Here is a 17,687-nt window from a genome sequence, read left to right as displayed (position 1 = left end):
TTTCAACCCTCCTTCTAAGCAGCCTGCCTGCCACCATCTTAACCCTCCACAGTCTCACTGACTGCTTGGTGCCCAGGCCTCAAGTAGACATCACTGATACTTGGAAGGTAGGACCCTGGCTGTTGGTGGGGCAAGGATAGAGCATAGAGCCGCCGGTCCCAGAAAACCTCTAAGGGGCAGCTTGTCTTTAGAATTTTCCCTCTTTGGCTTTTCTCCATTTCCCAATATCTGTTCCTTAAATTCTCTTCTAACTTTTAGGAAAAGATGTGACTAATGCAGTCCCACAAAGATGTTAGTGATAAGGCTTAGGTGTTAGTTTCCCCCCCCCCCCAGGGGAACTGGCATTAACCCAAAGGAATGAATGTTCTCTCTCTTAAGCAGATGGGAATCTCTACTTTTGATGTCACTTTTCTGGGTTAGACAACACTGGCGGGGAGCAGTGCCTCTGAGACACATGTAACCATGAAAGTCATCTTTTATAAACCTCTGCCATTAGCATATCAAATACTCAGCTGATCAGGTGAATGAGTTGCTTCCTTCAGCCCAGAGAATTTGGAGGGGTGACGTGAGGAGTGTGATATGGTAGGAACAGCTTGTGGATTCACTGGTGGGAATATGAAGGCAACAGGCTAAGATAAGGAGACCCATGATGACAAGGCACTGAAGCCAGGAGGACAGAGGAATGAATAGTCTAAAAGAGAGACTGACATTAAAGATGAGTTTGGAATCATAGGATCTGTATTTTTGAAGTTGCTCAGTTGTAAAACTTTATATTAATATGTTTTAAATTTCCACTTGTTAGATTTGGTTCTTTGCTCTACTGTGTCAAGATCTTTTTGAATCTGGATTTTTTTTCTATTAATATGTTAGTTGTCTCTCCAAGCTTGATGTCATCTGTAAATCTGACATACTTGCCTTTATCCCAAGTTATTGATAAAAATAACTTATGCTATTGCTCAGGGCCAAGGACAGATTTCTGGGGTCTTCCACTAGGGACCTCTTTCTAAATTGACATGGGCAGGGCAGAGTCAAAATGGCAAAGTAGGGCGAAGAAGTCCAGTCTAGTTTTCTACTTCTTCCACAAAGACCTAGAAAATGTACTGGACTGAATTCTAACTGGGAAATCCAAGAAAAAAAGTCACAATGAGGCATTTCTTTTAGCTCAGAGCAGTTTAGGATGATATGGGGGACTGCTGACACTTGGGTTGGGGTCTGACCTTATTCTGGGCATTTCAGAGCCCAGGGATTGAAAGAGCCAAGATTGGGCACTAGGGCAGGAAGCACCAGAACAGGAAGAGATCCCAGGGGATCTCTGAACTATCACAAGGTACAGGAATAAGTGCCATCTGGCAGCTCTGTATCTGACTACCAAGTTCTAGGTTGGATTGGGGGAGATGGGGAAGTTGGAAAGAAGTGGTCGCTGAAGGACCCTAGCTGTATACAGAGGAAAGAAGCAAACAGTAGCTGTGTATCTCTGAGAAGAGTGGACCTCAGTTCTAGCTTCCAGTCCAGGGTGAAAGCCTGAAGTGGAATTACGAGGGCAGGAGTCACAGACCAAAGGGGAGCCTGCAGTTCAGGCACTTGGAACCTGCAGCACCTCCCCGCAGGCTAACAGCAGCTGAGTCTAGCAGCATTGTACTGAAACTCCCAACCACAGACAAGCTCACGGACCAAACTTGGGCCAGGAACTAGCAAGTTCCTGTACGGCAGTGAGCAGACATATGGCTTCAGGTCAAGCCATTTGAGGAGCATTGAAGGCTTACAGGCCCCCCAGCCTGAACTATGAAAGCAGCAGAAAGAACTAAGAGGACACAAGCTCAGGTCAGATATTTCCTCCACAAGTGCCTAGAGCCCAGGACTATAAAGTCCACCAGAAGGAGGCTGGAAGAATGAGAACAAAACAACAAGAAGAATCCATCATAAAGAGTTATTATGGGGACAAGGAAGCTCAAGAACGCCCCCAGAAAAAAATGACTCAAAAACATCCCCAAAATGCAGTTCAAACGTGAGTCCGGCCAGAATTTCTGGAAGGGTTAAAGCAAGACTTTTTTTTTTTAAGTGTTAAATTTACATGGACCCATTAATGATTTTCATTCCATCTTTTCTAAATTCACCTGTCTTATCATTTATCCATGACCTCTACAGATTATATATAAGTATAGTGCAAGAGGCTTTTGTCAACTGCTGAAATCTCTATATATTATGTCAATAGCATTCCCCTAAAGTACTTCCCACTGCCGTTCTACATGAAGCCCTTACTTATCATGACCTCCCTTGTTAAGTGTTGACAAATTATTCTTGTAACAATGGGTTCTGGATTTTTTTCCAGGAATAGATAAAGTTAAGCTCATTGATCTATTGTCTGCAGACCCCATTGTTTTCCTGATTTTTTGACAACTGGACAACTGCTTTTTTTCTAGTAACTATCCAGTTCTCTGGTCCCTAGTAGCTCAGTCATAACATCTCCTATTTTTTTTTTTTTTGGCCCCCTTGGACACTAGGACTATTGATTTAAATTTATCAAAGGCAGGTACTTGTCTAGTCACTTATCCTTAGTTTTTGCTACCTGCTAGCCATTTTTGTTTTCTTTTTCAAAGTTCAAAGGTCATTCATTTAAAAGAGAAAATACAATCAAAATAAGAGTGAAGTAGTGTAGCCTTCTTTCTGTTGTCCATTATCGTCATACTATCTACCCAGGGCAGTGGTCCTATGCCTTTTATCATCTCCCTCTTGTCCTCAACATTGTTTTAGCCACCTCTCTTTTATGTATAGATGTATTTAGCATCCATTGATAGCCTAAATTTATTTTGCTTAATTAATTATTACTATTATTAATTGCAATCAATAATATTATGTAATATTAACTAATCATATAATAAATTAATTGTGGTTGTAGTTAATTCTCATTATTGATGTTACTTATACAATAAATAATATTATTTATTCTTTAGCCCTTCTTACAGGACAAGACTATGCATTTGTGTTCATCCTCAGTTACTTGACCTTTCCTCTTCTCTATATGACTTTTAAAAATCTGAGTTGTTTGCTAAGTTCCACGTGCATCCATGTTGGTCCCCTTAGGCAGGTCCTCCTTTCCCTCCACATTCAAATCGTATTTATTACCCATACTTTTGTGCATTTGTATAGATATCTAACACTATGGGGCTTGTTGCAGCTTTTTAGATGTGAATTCCCATGAATTACTTGTCATCTGCTATTCTTCCTCTTGTGTTGTACCTCTTATTCTATGTAATACCAGGCTTATCAAATCTATGTGCAATTTTCTCTCTCCTCCTCCCTTTTAAATTTAAAGCTCCCTTGATTAGATTTGCAAGACTAGGCAAATATGTTTAGCAGGGGTTTGGATTGGAATGCTTGGTCCCTTGGTACTCTCAACATTTGGTTCCTTAGTTCTGAAAATAGGAGGGGGCAGCTCTTTCTAACTCAGATGCCAATCATCTTTGATATAGCATTCATCTCTCTTTCCTCCATCTTCTCCCCATCACCATGGGGATCCAAGGGATGAACCAGGAGCCTCTGATAATGCCTATACTTTAGCAAGGGACCAGATCATCTCTCACCAGAAGGGGTTCTGTTTCATAGGAAGTGCTCCCATCTAAACCCCACTGCATATTTACATGTGTGAGTATACATATTTACTAGCCCTTATTCCAGTATTTTGAGTTGGGGCACAGAAATCGAAATTCTATTCTCAGACACCACCTTCTCACCACCAGTCATTTATTTCCCAATTCTGCCTTTCTCTTATGAATCATCCAGCTTCGATTGGCAGTTGTGATAAAAACACCACCAGGATGCTCAAGGTCCTAAGCTTTTTGTTCAGGACCTCATAATCCTCCCTAACAATTTCCATGTTCCTTCTGGCAATATCTTTTCTTCCCAAATGAATCCTAAGAAGTGGGAAGTGGTCATCAATTTTTTTTTTTTTTTTTAGTGAGGCAATTGGGGTTAAGTGACTTGCCCAGGGTCACACAGCTAGTAAGTGTTAAGTGTCTGAGGCCAGATTTGAACTCAGGTCCTCCTGACTCCAGGGCTGGTGCTCTATCCACTATGCCACCTAGCTGCCCAGTGGTCATCAATTTTGACAGTTCTTCAGGAGGGCTCTCCATCAGGTCCAGAATGTATGCCTCCATGAAGAGAGCAGCTGTCTCTGTTCTTTCTGTTAGCTTAACCAACTTCTGCTTTGGTATCTGTCATCTGAGAACTGCCAACCACCACTACCCTTGTCTTCTTTCTGTGACCATTATTGGATGGAATTCTACCTGACTTTGGACACTATCCTTCTACTGATACAGCCGAAGGTTGCCGTAAATTTTTTTTCTTTTCTTTTTGGAAGCATCATTATTAAACTGCTGGTTCCTTTCAATTTAACAAACAAAAGTTAATGGCACACACTTCTTAGGTACCTACTGTGTACAGGCCTTGCCCTTATGGAGCATATAGTCTAGTTGCTTATGGCTCAATAAAACTGGGGTTCCCCCCAACATAAACTGCTGCCAAATGCACAGAATTGAAGAATCGCAGAGTTGGAAGAGACCTCAGAAGTTATCTATCTGCACACAACCCTGAACAAGAATATCCTCTACAACAAATCTCTAAGTGGACATCTATCCTTCATTGCTGCTTCCTGAGACAGTTTAGTATAATTTGGGACAATTCCAGTTATTGGAACATTTCCTCTTATATTTAACCTAAATGTGCATTGCTTATAATAGGTATTTGCAAAAAGACCACCATGCAAGTAATTGCAGCTTAGTCATTATTATTATTATTATTATTATTATTATTATTATTATTATTATTTTTGCAAAGGATGGTGATGTAGAGAAGTTCTATGTCAGATACTTTGTGATTTCAATGTAAAGGTGGCATTTGCAAGGTCAGCAAAAAATAGTGACAGGGATAGAGATAGGGATAGGGATAAGGATGAGAATAGGAATAGGGAGATGGAGAGGGAGAAGGACTGAAAATGGTACAGGGAACTCCCGAGTAAGGAAATTCTTTTTACCAATAAAGATCTACATATTCTCTGCAATTTATAGCCTTTGTTTCCTAGATCATTGAGTGGTTAAGTGATTTGCAAGAGGAATACAGTAAATATGTGTCAGTGGTTATACACACACATACACAATGTGTATATATATATATATATACATGCACATGTATATATATATAAAATCCATGTATATATAATACATATATGTATGATGCATGTGTGTATTACACATAAGTATGTATATACATATGTACATAGATATGAAAAAATTGCTCAGGAGTGAAGGACGAAAGGAACTAGAATTATATATATAGACCTTTCATTCATATAAATCTTTAATACTTTCTTTGGGAAAAGAATCAGACAATTCTGGACATGGAGAGTGCCAGATAACATCACAAAAAATGAAATTGATTATATCCTAACAGATTGGAAATGACTTATTATTGATGTGCAACTTTTTCCTGATTCAGCTGTATGTAGTCAGGCCACAGACTTATCAGAGCAAAGATCAAAAATTGAAACCAAATCGGAAGACAGAATAATTATGAGAAAATATGTAATTCAATTAAAACAACACCATATGATATATTTAACCAGGCTATCAATAAAAAAAAGAAATGGACAGAAGAAAGTTTATACTGATTGTAATAATTTTATATGGAAGTTTAACTTATGTAAATCAATTGACAAACAAGGGAGAACAAAAGAGCCTAAAAACTTCCTTAGTCAGCAAATATTTGATCTTTCCAAGCAGAGAGCTATGCCAAATGAGGGCAGCACAAACTGGGTGGGTGTGTATACTATATATACGTATATGTGTGTGTGTGTGTGTGTGTGTGTGTGTACACACATACGTGTATATCAGTATGTATAATGTGCATATATAATATATACGGGGGAAAGTGGCACAAAAAATGTTACCAGAGAAATATAAGATTAAAAAATGTAGATGGTTGGCCACCTGGCAAGAGTGAAGGATTGCTGATGGAGAGTTTGTGTATTATATTGTTATCCATGCCATGTCATAAGGACAGAAGGATGGGCCCCAACACATTGGGTGGACCTCCTGAAGCAAACTTATGAGTGTATATGAACAAGAGTCACACAGGGCAAGGATAAGGTATGATCTGAATCATAGGGAAGAATATTCATATTGATTCATTTGTATATTGGAATTGTCAAAAAAAGACTTGCTTATTATTATTATTATTATTATTATTCTAGTATTAACAACCATCTATTACTATATATGAGTATTTTTTTCTTTGGTAAAATTGTAATCGTATTCTGGAAGATTACTAAAATGGGGAACATGGGAGTCATGAGTCATCAATGAAGACTTGGAGAAGTAGGTGGAGTTGATAGTTTGGAACGACATAGAGAGTATTAGTCACTGGGCTTAGGTTTGTTGGCCATCTCTACTCTGTAAATGCACTGATTACTGAAGGTGTCCCTCAGACAGGAAAAGGAAACTTAGTGGGGTAGTCAAGACAGTACTTTGAAATAGGAAGAGAAAGCGGCCTGCTCCTGGTAATTAGAGAAAAGAATCACACACTAGAACGCATAATTCAGATAGACTTCAGGAAATGACAGGCTCAACAAGGCCATGAAGATACTTGCCTTCACAATGCAAGAAGAGCCAACGTTATTGGCTGCCTAGTATCTCTACTTTAAGAAGGAGAAGAAAGAAGGAGAGATACTCTTTCAGATATGCAGAGAGAGATGTATGTCAGGGAATGCACAAGATTGCCCAAATAAGGAGCTACTGAGACTTTCAGAAAAGTCAAGAAGGTTCCTAGGACATGGGTGCAGGGTGGCCTGAAGGGCAGGAGAGAAATCCAGGAATAGATAAAGTTAAGCTCATTGATCTATTTATTGTCTGCAGACCTCACTGTTTTCAGATAGGCTTCCTCATTCAGGATTCCCTGGGTAGTAGAGGAGAAGAAGAGGGAAAGGAACAAGTGTCCCACAAACCTAGCCAATCTTTAGTGATTTTAGTATGATGTATGCATTCTATGTTTACATCTTTAATATGATCTTATTTTTTCCCTTAAGTACCAAAGAAAAGCTCTGCTAATAAAAATATCTCAACTTCATCTTGTCTGAATTATGTAGGATAAAAACTACTTAGATCAAGAGAACAAGAGGAATCAGGGAGCCTCATCATAGTTAGACATGATAGTATCAGCAGCCATAGCATCTTCAGCACTTGGAACTAAGCTGGCCAACCTGGGAGCTGTTAGAGAGGTGGGAATATAGCATTGGGAGGACCAGAGATTGATTAGCTGTGACTGTAGATGTCAGGTTTTCCCCCTTGCAGAGCCTATGTGCAGCCTTCTGAATTTATCCCTGTTAAATTTCATTGTGTTATTTTCTGACCAGTGTTCTGGCCTGTTGAGAGCCTTTTGAATCTTGATTCTATCATCTATCATATTAACCATTCCTCCTAGCTTCATGTCTTCTGCAAATTCAATAAGCCCATTTTCTATGTCTTTATCCAAGGCATTGAAAGGAATGTTGAAAAGGACAGTGTCCTGTGTTATTGCTACCACAGAGTTTTTTTTTTTTTTTTCTGGGTTGCTAGTGATACATTCATGATCACTTTTTGGTTTTAATTCAAATAGCTGAGAATCCACCTAATTTGGACCCCACATCTCTTTATCTTGCCCCCAAAGATATTACAAGATTCTTTGTCAAATCTAGATAAGCTTTATCTATGGCAAGCTCCTGATTTAGCGATCTAATAACCTTGTTTAAAAAAAAAGGAAATTAAGTTATTTTGAAATGCTTTGCTCTTAGTGACCATATCCTAGTTCCTGGTGATCACTGTTTTCTCTTTCTGAGTGTTGATAAATCATTAGTTTAGTTCCATGTTCTAGAATTTTGCAGGCAATTAAAATCTAGTTTCTGGTATCTATCATTATTGCTTTTCCCTTGGCCCATTGCTGACCTCTTGCTTTTGTTTGTTTGTTTGTTTGTTTGTTTTTGTTTTAGATTTCACAAAGATGATCAGCAATAACTCTGTGATTATATCTGTCTGTTCCTGGTATGCTAGAGCTGGAAGGAACATAAGCAGCTACCTTGTTCAACCCCTTTATTTTGCATATGAAATAACTAGGGCATAGAAAGATTAAGTTACTTGCCTCATATCCTCTAGCTAGTTAGTGGTGGAACCATCCCCAGATTCTAAATCTCCTGATTATCTGTCTTTCTACTCCACCATTACTCCCTTTCATTCAGCACCACGGGTAATAATTTTTTAGGGTTTGGATAATTTAATACTTAAAGTAATTGGGTACTAAGTTATCTTTCCACCTGTATTGGGTTTCAAATATTTTTCTAGGGTATTTGGCCTATTGTTTCTAGTTTAAACACCCATCTCCCTGATCACGAAGATGGAAGAAAAGAAGTCAAGTAATTCTTCTGTTTTATCATTGGTTAGCATTACACCATTTGCCCCAGTCAGTGGGCCTTCTTCCCCTTCCTTGTTCATCAACTTGCTCTGAATATAGGTAATTATATATGTATTATGGATGCATGTATCTGCCTGTTTTATTTTCCTTATCATGTTTCACAGCTGTCAGCTCATTCTGGGCTTCCTAATTCCTTATATGTTTATGTCACTCCTTTGCATTCTTTTCTTAATCATGTAGCTTTTCTTTCATTTTTCATGTATGTCTTTTTAAAAACATGAATTCATGTAAAAGTCCCTTTACAATTACATAACCTTCATCAGATGCTTCTCCCTTTTCTTTTAGAGTCTCCTATTCCTCTTGGGCCTTATTTCACCCTCATGTCCTTCATACACTCAATATTCCAACTATACTGGACTGCCAACCATTCCCTCAATTTCATGATGTACTCTCTTGCCTTTGGGCTTTTGCCAGGCTGCTGTCCCTGCTGGGGATGCATTCTTTCTATCACTCTGCAAATTGGGATTTTTTTTCTCACCTTTGAGTTGAGGTTCAGGTCAGGTGCCACCAGAAGGCCACCCCAAATGTCTTTCTGTTTGACATATTCTATGTAATTATCCTAGGCTTGCATGTTAGCACAATTGCTACAGGTACAAGTGAAATGATTAGTTTAAATAGTAATTGGTCCCACTACTACTTTATGGGGAGAGATTTTAGCTGAGATGTTTGAAGAAAAAGTATAGTGACTACCACCAATGGACTGTAAGACCAGCCCTATTACCCTTGGGCTCATCTGGCTATTAGCAGATAGAGGATCAGTTTCAAATAAATTCCTAGGGCATTTTTCTAGGTCTTTCATAGAGATTCCTTTATTCGGGTGTTTTCCTTTGTATCATTGCAATGCATTGATGTGTGAAAAGGCAGATTGGAGGTTTAATTGTGTTATCTTCTGGGGGGAGGGGAGGAAGAAGAAGAGGCAGATTGTCTGCCCTGCTGCTCCCCCCTCACCTGCTCCCCCCCTCCAAGAACTGGGTCCCTTTACAATGAAGGGCTAGTGTGTGATAACAAGGCAAGTCAAATACAACCAAGGCTGCATATCTGATATTGTGATTGCTTGAGATCATCCTGTCATCATAGGGTTATGTTTGAAAAATCCAGCCATAACATTTATGTAATAATTTTTCAGTTATGTGTTTTATTCTCCTACCAGACTGTAAACTCCCAGAGAGCAAGGATTATAAACCTTAATTTTTGTGGCCCTGAATATGGAAGGCACTTAATCAATGTCTAGTGCCCTCCTAGATTGAGATCTATGTATGATTCCAAGACTCAAATTGAATTGAGCCCATTTCCCTTTTAGAGTTTCTGGTCATATATCCCTACTTATTTTGCCTTTGACCTTAATTATCCAATATTCATTCAAGAAGCATTTATTAAGTACCTAATCTATTACAGATGAGAGGCAGTTTAGTTTAATGGATTGGGGCTGGCTGCAGAGCTCCAAAATGACCTGCATTTGAGTTCTACTTCTGACACATACTATCCGTATGACCTTGGGCAAGTAACTTAACTTATTAATGCCCAAGGCTATCTCTAAGACTATAATGGCAGAATAGGTGCTGACTGCCTAGACAGAGGGAATTTCTTTACCCAGAGTACTCTATACTGATGAAAACAGAAGTCCAGCCAAAACAAAATGGGCAGGGGGGGGGGCAGTCAGACACTGGACCTAGGGATACAAACAAAACCAAATAAATTCTGGCCCTCAAGGAATTTACATTTTATTGTTGAAAGCTGTTTTCTGAAAATTTTGGGAACATGTCTGATTATGCCTGGTATGTTTTTCCTTTCTTAGCTCTTATGATCTCCAAAATGGCATGGTCCCAATTTCCGTAAGTTTCCATGCCTTCCATATCACTAATGGCTTTTCTTAGAAATGGAATTGTTAGCAAGACAAGTCAAAGAGTTATCAGCTATGCTGGTTTTGGTCTAATGGAACTTCTAGCAGATGCCCCGAGTTGACACCCCCACCACTAATGTGGCTGCCTCTGTACTAGATTTATAATCTATGTTGGAAAAGAGACAGCCTGGCATTATGGCTAATGGTTTGGCCTTTGGAGGCGGGCAATAAAAACTGGGTTCAAATCCTACCACTGAAACATACTGTGTTATTGTGGGCAAATTAGAACCTCTCAGAGTATGAGAAAGTGACAGAGAAGCAGCTGACCTGTTTAATGGAGGGAGTTTCCATATCAGGGGACTCTCTTCAAGGGAAAGCATCCTCTATTGTCTCCATTTGTCTTGGTAGTCTGCAGTATATTTCTACAATGATATTCTTTCTCCTTTACTTCTCTTTTTGTCCCTATCCACAATCTCTAACCATACTCCTTGTGTCAGCTGGATGGATTTCCATGCCGTCTTGAGACGCAACTCCCACCCATCTCGACTATGAGCAGATCGGTTGCTTTTTGAATAAGACATCTCTTTCCATTCTCCCATTACCATACTCCATACACCAAGTCTCATGAACTCATACTTACCATGTTATGTTAACGTTTCTTATTGACTTTGTAACCCATACTCTGTGCCTTGGTGTATAGACATCTTAGGACATAAACATTATTTCCAAACTAGCTTCTTTGTTATGTTCCTCTGAGAAGGTACTGAGCACCTCCTCTGCTATGCTGCTTCTTTCTATGTCACACATGTTTTTCTGCATAACATCCAGTTTTACAGTTTCGTCTGGACCTTTTTCTCCCTCCCACTCACATTTGTGCTTAATGCTTGTTTGGTAGGTCATTGAGCTGTGCAGCAACCACATTCTCTCCAGTCCTCACGTGGTGCTCTCTGCCTCTTACCAGACAGGCAGCATGGTGTAATAGAAAGAACGTTGGTTTCAGAGTCAGGAGCCCTGGATTTGAGTCCCAGCTCTGATACTGATTAGCTGCATGACCCTGAGCAAATCAATTACCCCTTTTGAGCCTCAGTTTCCTCATCTGTAAAATAGGGGACAATCATACTTGCTGTTGGGAGGAAAGTGTTTTGCAAACCTTCAAACACTCTAAATGTGAGCTATGATTATGATAATAATTATAAGAATTGTTAATTATTAGTTATTGCCAGGAGCTCACCTTTCTGGTTTCCATGGCAATGATCCAGAAAAACAAATCCTGTTCTTTGACACCATCTATATAGCCAGCTATTTACTTCCCTCGTCCTCCTTTCACGTCCATAGTCATGACCTTCAAATGAAAGAAGAGATGAGTCACAGAATCTTAGAACTGGAAGGGACCTTAGAGATCATCTAGTCCAACCCCCTCATTTGACAGATGAGGAAGTTGAGGCCCAGAGACAGGAAGTGAATTGCCTAAGGCCACTCAGCATGTGGCAGGTCAAGGACTTGAACCCATGTCTTGTAACTCCAGCTCTAGTAGTCTTTCCACTACACCATAAAAATATTTGTCCTCTCCAGGCCATCCTTCATATTGCCGTGCCCCCTCCCCTGGACTTTTTGTTTGCTAATCAAAACTTTATTTTCTTTTTTTTGTGCGTGTGACAACCTCATTTATTCCCATGTGCACCAACAGCAGTGGACAGTGATAGAAAATTCTCTCCACCACTTCATGGATACAGAGTGTAGGAAGACAGCACACATCTTGATGAGCATGTCAGGTGTACATACCTGTGTGCTCTTCTGCAGGGAGTCAGCAATTACAGGGCTACATCTCTTCCTTGTGAATGAGGTCACAGGATTCCACCCACTTACCGGTGCCTGTGAATCCTCTTGAGGGTTTTAAGAAGTTTCTTCTTCAGAATGTCTAGAATCACCCTCTCCAAGAGGATCTCAGTTGCATTGTTTTTTCTCCTTCATTTTCCCTCCAGTGCAAGTCACCCCCTTTCGTTCCCTCTGAATCATTTTCTTTCCCACCCGAAACCTTCCTGATAAATCAGATTTATCAGAGGTAGAGAGGTGGTCTTCACACACATTCACTTTCCCCCTCAGCCAAGAGACATTTGTATTTACATGTTTAATTGGTGACCGTCTCAGGCAGGCGCATAAACATAGCCCCTCCCCTGCTGGTCTTGTCTGCCGAGTTCCTTACTATCTAAATGAACCAGTCACCCTGCTTAGCCACCCCCCCTACCCCCACCCCCACCTACCTGTTTCTGCTTCTGTTCATGCAGCTCCTGGGTTGTTGAGTCTCGGGAAAAGCATTGCTTTGAAACCTGCTTAACCCCACTCTTCTACCTGGTAACTTGCTAACTCATTGAATGTTGGACATTAGCAAGTTTTCAACCACTCCCTCTTAGTAGACACACACAGAACCCAAGAAGACACTTCTTTCTTTGCTCACACAACCCACAGGCATAACCATTATTGGGATTCTCACATTTTTTCAAACTATTCACAATTTGGGGGTGGGGTGGGGTGGGCTGTCCTTGTTCATATCATTTGTTGGATTCTCCATACTGTATGGTATCTATATTACATATGGCATATATACTCCTTATACTATACATGGTATATATACCCCATATATTATATGTGCGTTATATATGTGTGCGCACATGTGCGCGTGTGTGTATACACACACACATATACTCCATATACTTTAGATATAGGACTACTTCTCAGGCTCTTTTGCTGGTTCCTCATCCTTATTTGACCTTTCAAATGTTGGTGTTTATCCAGCCTATGTCCTCGGGCTTCTTCCTTCTTTATCTCTCCCCTCCCTTCCTGGATGATCTCATGCACTCCCATGGCTTCAATTATCACCTCTATGTAGATGGCCCCCAGATCTATATATCCATCTACAACATTCCCCAAGAGCCTCAGTCTTGCATCATTAATTGTCTGCTGTTCATGTCCTCCTGGATGTCTCCTCACTATAAATTCAAGAAATCTTAAAATGAATTCATCATCTTTTCTCATCAACTTGCCCCTCTTTCCAACTTTCCTATTTGGGTTGGAGCACTATTATCTGCCCAGATAACATTCTATCCCCTGTACCACCTCACTGATAGCAGTTAGGTGGTTACAGTGGATAGAGTGCTAGGGCTGGAGTCAGGAAACCTTGAGTTCAAATCTGGCCTCATACACTTAACTAGCAGTGTGACCCTGGGAAAGTCACTTAGCCTCAGTCTGCTGCAGTTTCCTCAACTGTAAAATGGGTGTCACAATAATAGAACCAATATCACCGGGTTGTTGTGAGGATGACCTCATTAGGTAATATTTGTGAAGCACTTAGTACACTATTGGGCACATAGTAGGCACTTAATACACACTAATTCCTTACTTTCTTCTAGTTACCAGGCTTGAAACTTTGTTTCTTGCTAACTCTTCCCTCTCCCTTGGCCCTTACATCCAATCAGGTGCCAAATACTGTTAATTCTTCTGCAATGTTTCTCATCACTTGTTTATCCCTTTTCTCTTCTCAACAGTCTCTCAGCTCCTGCACCCTCAGGCCAAAGCCTTCTGTATCTAGACAGCCTTAGCTGTGCTCTACCTTACACCCATTCTCTTTTTTCACCAGCTTCTCTGTTGTCAAGTGTATACCCTGCCTTCTTCCCTTTCCAGTTCTGGAACCATGACCAAATCAGTACTGTCACTGTTATTGGAAAGGGTCTGTTAATCTACTCCCCTATGACTCCACTTATCATCCTTGTAATTTTCCAAATTAAAATACTGACAAACCGCCTGTATGTGTTTTGTCCCCTTATATATGTTATCTCCATAGACTGTAAGCTCCTTGAAGGTAGAGACTATTCCTGCTTTTGTATTCATATCCCCCTAAGCTTAGCACAGTGCTTGGCACATGTATTAAGTGCTTAAAAATGCCTTTTCATTCATTCATTCATTCTATAACTAGACTTCGACTAGGCTACTAGACTATGACTAGACTAATACATGCTCTCATCACCTCTTGCCTGGACTGTGGTCAAAGCTTCTATGTAGTCTTGATGCTTCTAGTTTCTTCCCTCTTCAGTCTATTCTTCACACAGCTACAAAAATAATCCTTGCCATTCACAGATCTGACAATGCTACTTCCTTGCTAAATAGACCAAGACAAAGCCCATCACTGTCTCCCTGCTGCCTATAGGATAAAACACTAACTCAGCTTGGCACTTGAAGTCCTTCCAAACCTGGCTCCAACCTACCTTTCTGCCTCATTTCATGTTGTTTTCCTTCTTGCAGCCATTGTTATAGACAAGCTGGACTTCCCCATATTATCCTGCCCTTTTGTACCATCAGTCATCCAGGCCATTCTCAGAGGGTTAGAGAGCACTTCCTTCTCATTGCTATTTGTTGGAATCTTTCTTCCCTTCAAGGCTCTGTTCAGCTACCACCTTCTCCATGCAGCCTTCCTTGATCCACTTCAAAGGGATTTCTCCCCATGCCACTGCCAGTTTTCCTAAAGAATTTTGTCTGGGTCTCTGTCTTTGTTTCTATAACAACCTACCTTATATTATACTTATTTGTCCTCCCTTACCCTAAGTAGATTGCAGTCCTTGAAGGCAGGGGCTATGTTGTTTTTCATCTTTCTATATATGTTATTTTCTTCAATGCACCATGAACATTGTAGGTTCTTAATATGTATTTATTGAGTTCAGTTGAATAGTATAGTGGAAACTGGTTTGGAAAGCCTGGGTTGTCTTTCCAGTGCTGCCACTGACATATGGGATGGCCTTGGGCAAGTCACTTAATTTCTCTGAGCCTCAGTTTTTCCCTAACGTGGGGGTAATCATCCCCATTCCACCCCCCTAAAAGGAATAGTGTGAGGATTGATTTATAGAGTGAATATAAAAGAGTTTTGTGAAACATGAGATATAATAATGACAGTTAAAATAAACATGTTAAAATGTTCTCCAAGCCCCATCTTACTTTACCAATCCTCTCCTGCCATCCTTTTCAACATGGACTTTCCATTCTAGCCAGGCTAGTTTCTGGCACACACCATGTCCATTTCTGGCTTTCTGCTTTTATTCATTTCATTTTCCCTCCCCCAAATATTCAGCTCTTGCTCTCTGTTTAGTTATGATATAGCAGAAAGACCAATGGGCTGTGCATCAAAATTCCTAGGTTTTGATCCCACTTTGGCCATTAACCAACTTGAGAAAGTCACTTAAAGTCTCTGGGCCTCAGTTTCCCCATTGATAAAATGAGGGCATTGGACCAGACAAAGGTCCTGCTCAGCTCCAAAGTCCTATGATCTAAATCCTGGTTATCATTTGGGCTCCGTCTCAAGTCCACATCCTTCATATTATACTGTCCCTTCCTTCTTTTGTTCCCTTATAACACATTTTGGCCGATAACAGCCTTGTTCTTAATCACATACTATCCTACATTTGTCTTAAGTTGTTTTAGAGGTGTTAGTCTTATCTTTTCAACTAGATTGATAATGATTTCTCTTTCTTCCCTCTTCTATACAGCCTAGCCTAGCACAGACTAGTCCACAGCAAGTGCCTAGTGAATGATGATGAATGAGCTAACTGGATGGTTTGAGGATAGGAGAGGGACTCATCAAACCAGAGGAGGTCCTCTGAGGTACTTTTAGAGGTTTATAGATCAAGATCTGGAAAAGACATAAGTGATTATTCAGCTTAACCCTTTATATCCATAGATGAGAAGACTGGGGGTCTATAAAGGTTAAATTATTTTTCTCAAGATCACATGTGGTATAGCTGGGATTTAAACTCAGTTTCTCTTTCCTTAATGTCCAATGCCCTTTCTACTGTACTACATAAAATCCCTCTGATGACTTGGTCTTGCTGTAGATGAGATTCTTGGTCAAGTGTAGATCGAGGCTCTGAGATCTCTTAGCATCTTTTAGATTTGATGAGGGAGAAGACCGAGGGCTGAGCTGACCCACTGCATGATCATGAATCTCGCTTTTCCCTCTATACTAATTCCTGTGCCTCCTCCAGTATTCCTGATAGCCTTATGTGCCTTTCCTGGACAGGATCAAAGAGTCAGGAGCTCACCAACAACAATTTGTTCCGGTGGGTATCAGTCCGAAATCAGAATCAGTGAATGAGAAAGCAACAGGAAGATGGAGCTGAGTTAGGAGAAAGTAATGGGCAATTGCCAAGAAGAAGGTAAAGACAAAGGGGTGGAGATTGAGAATGCAAACTATCCCTTTCTCTAGTTCATAAAGCCATAGTAGTCAGCCACCAGGCAGATCCCTTAAATCACCAGAGATTTAGAGTTGGAAGGAACCTTAGAGACCATGTCTCTCACTTTACCGATGAGGAGACAGAGGCTGTGGGAGGATAAGTGACTTCCCAGTGTCACATAGGTAGTCAGTAGGAGACAGCTAGGATTTTAGTCCAGGTGTTCCTGATTCCAGGTTGTATGCATCTCCTCCCCTCTATTCCACCAAGGTCCCTCAAATGCTCCATTAGTACTTCATTCTTTAGCTGTACGCATTGTCCTTTGGGCTCCTTTCTTAAAATGTAAATTCCTCTGGGAAGGGTACCATTAAGATATTATCATCCATGAATATTTAAGTAGAATTCATTTACCAGGTTGCTTTTTTTTTTCTATGCCAGCTAAGTGAGAGTTGTGCCCAGAGTGAATGGGAATTTTGATGATGGAGGGGAAGAGGGAAAAGTAAATCTAGATCCTTGAACTCTACTTGGGGAGGACAAGCTTGGGTAGAGCCTCATGGAGGTCTTGGGCAGCTGGGCAAAAACCTTTTCTATTTTGCTGGGCTAATCCTAGGCTAAAAGTTTAAAATTCCCAGAAATTCTGACTAGAAAATGGGAAAACAGAAAAAATTCCTTTAAAAATGAAATTGTGGGTAAAATGGAAATATGTGAGATATTTATTTTTATCACCCTTCACAGATCTAGTTACTTTGCTAGCTTACGAACATACTATGTATTATATAACTTGATTTTCACATAAAATAACCAAGTTTGGTATATTTGGAGATGTGAAAGCCTGAGGAAAAAATGGAAATACTCAATGGAAAAAGGTAGAGTTCTCCTCTCTCCTCTCCTCTTTTCTGGGGGAGAACATCCCCAAGGAAAAAAAATATCCTACAGCTTTTCTTTCCCTCTGACCCTTGAGATCTTCATCTACAACAGAAGACCATATTGTCTTGGACTATAAAGGATAGCAATAAAAGAACTCTCAGCCTCAGCACCAGTTCTTGAGATCTTCATCTACAACAGAAGACCATATTGTCTTGGACTATAAAGGATAGCAATAAAAGAACTCTCAGCCTCAGCACCAGTTTCAGTCCTAATCG

General features: G+C 40.2%; 1 protein-coding gene across 33 annotated transcripts in view; it reads right to left on the bottom strand.

The window, feature by feature from the left end:
* CELF4 (CUGBP Elav-like family member 4) overlaps positions 1–17,687 on the bottom strand; it is a 585,818-nt gene that overhangs the window by 96,347 nt on the left and 471,784 nt on the right. For 18 of the 33 annotated variants that reach the window (XR_006354073.1, XM_043975762.1, XM_043975767.1 and 15 more), the window contains exon 4: positions 11,565–11,675. The exons of the other annotated variants lie outside the window; for them this stretch is intronic. Coding sequence is in view for 17 of the 18 variants with exons in the window: in XM_043975762.1 (XP_043831697.1) it covers positions 11,565–11,675 (111 nt within the window). In the remaining variant the exon portion in view is untranslated. The remainder of the gene's footprint in view (positions 1–11,564; positions 11,676–17,687) is intronic. 33 annotated transcript variants of the gene reach the window in all.

The sequence above is a fragment of the Dromiciops gliroides genome, chromosome 1 (genome assembly GCF_019393635.1).
Source record: "Dromiciops gliroides isolate mDroGli1 chromosome 1, mDroGli1.pri, whole genome shotgun sequence".
Classification (NCBI taxonomy): Eukaryota; Metazoa; Chordata; class Mammalia; order Microbiotheria; family Microbiotheriidae; genus Dromiciops; species Dromiciops gliroides.
Note: the sequence above shows the minus strand (reverse complement) of the source record. Positions and strands in the feature narration are given on the sequence as shown.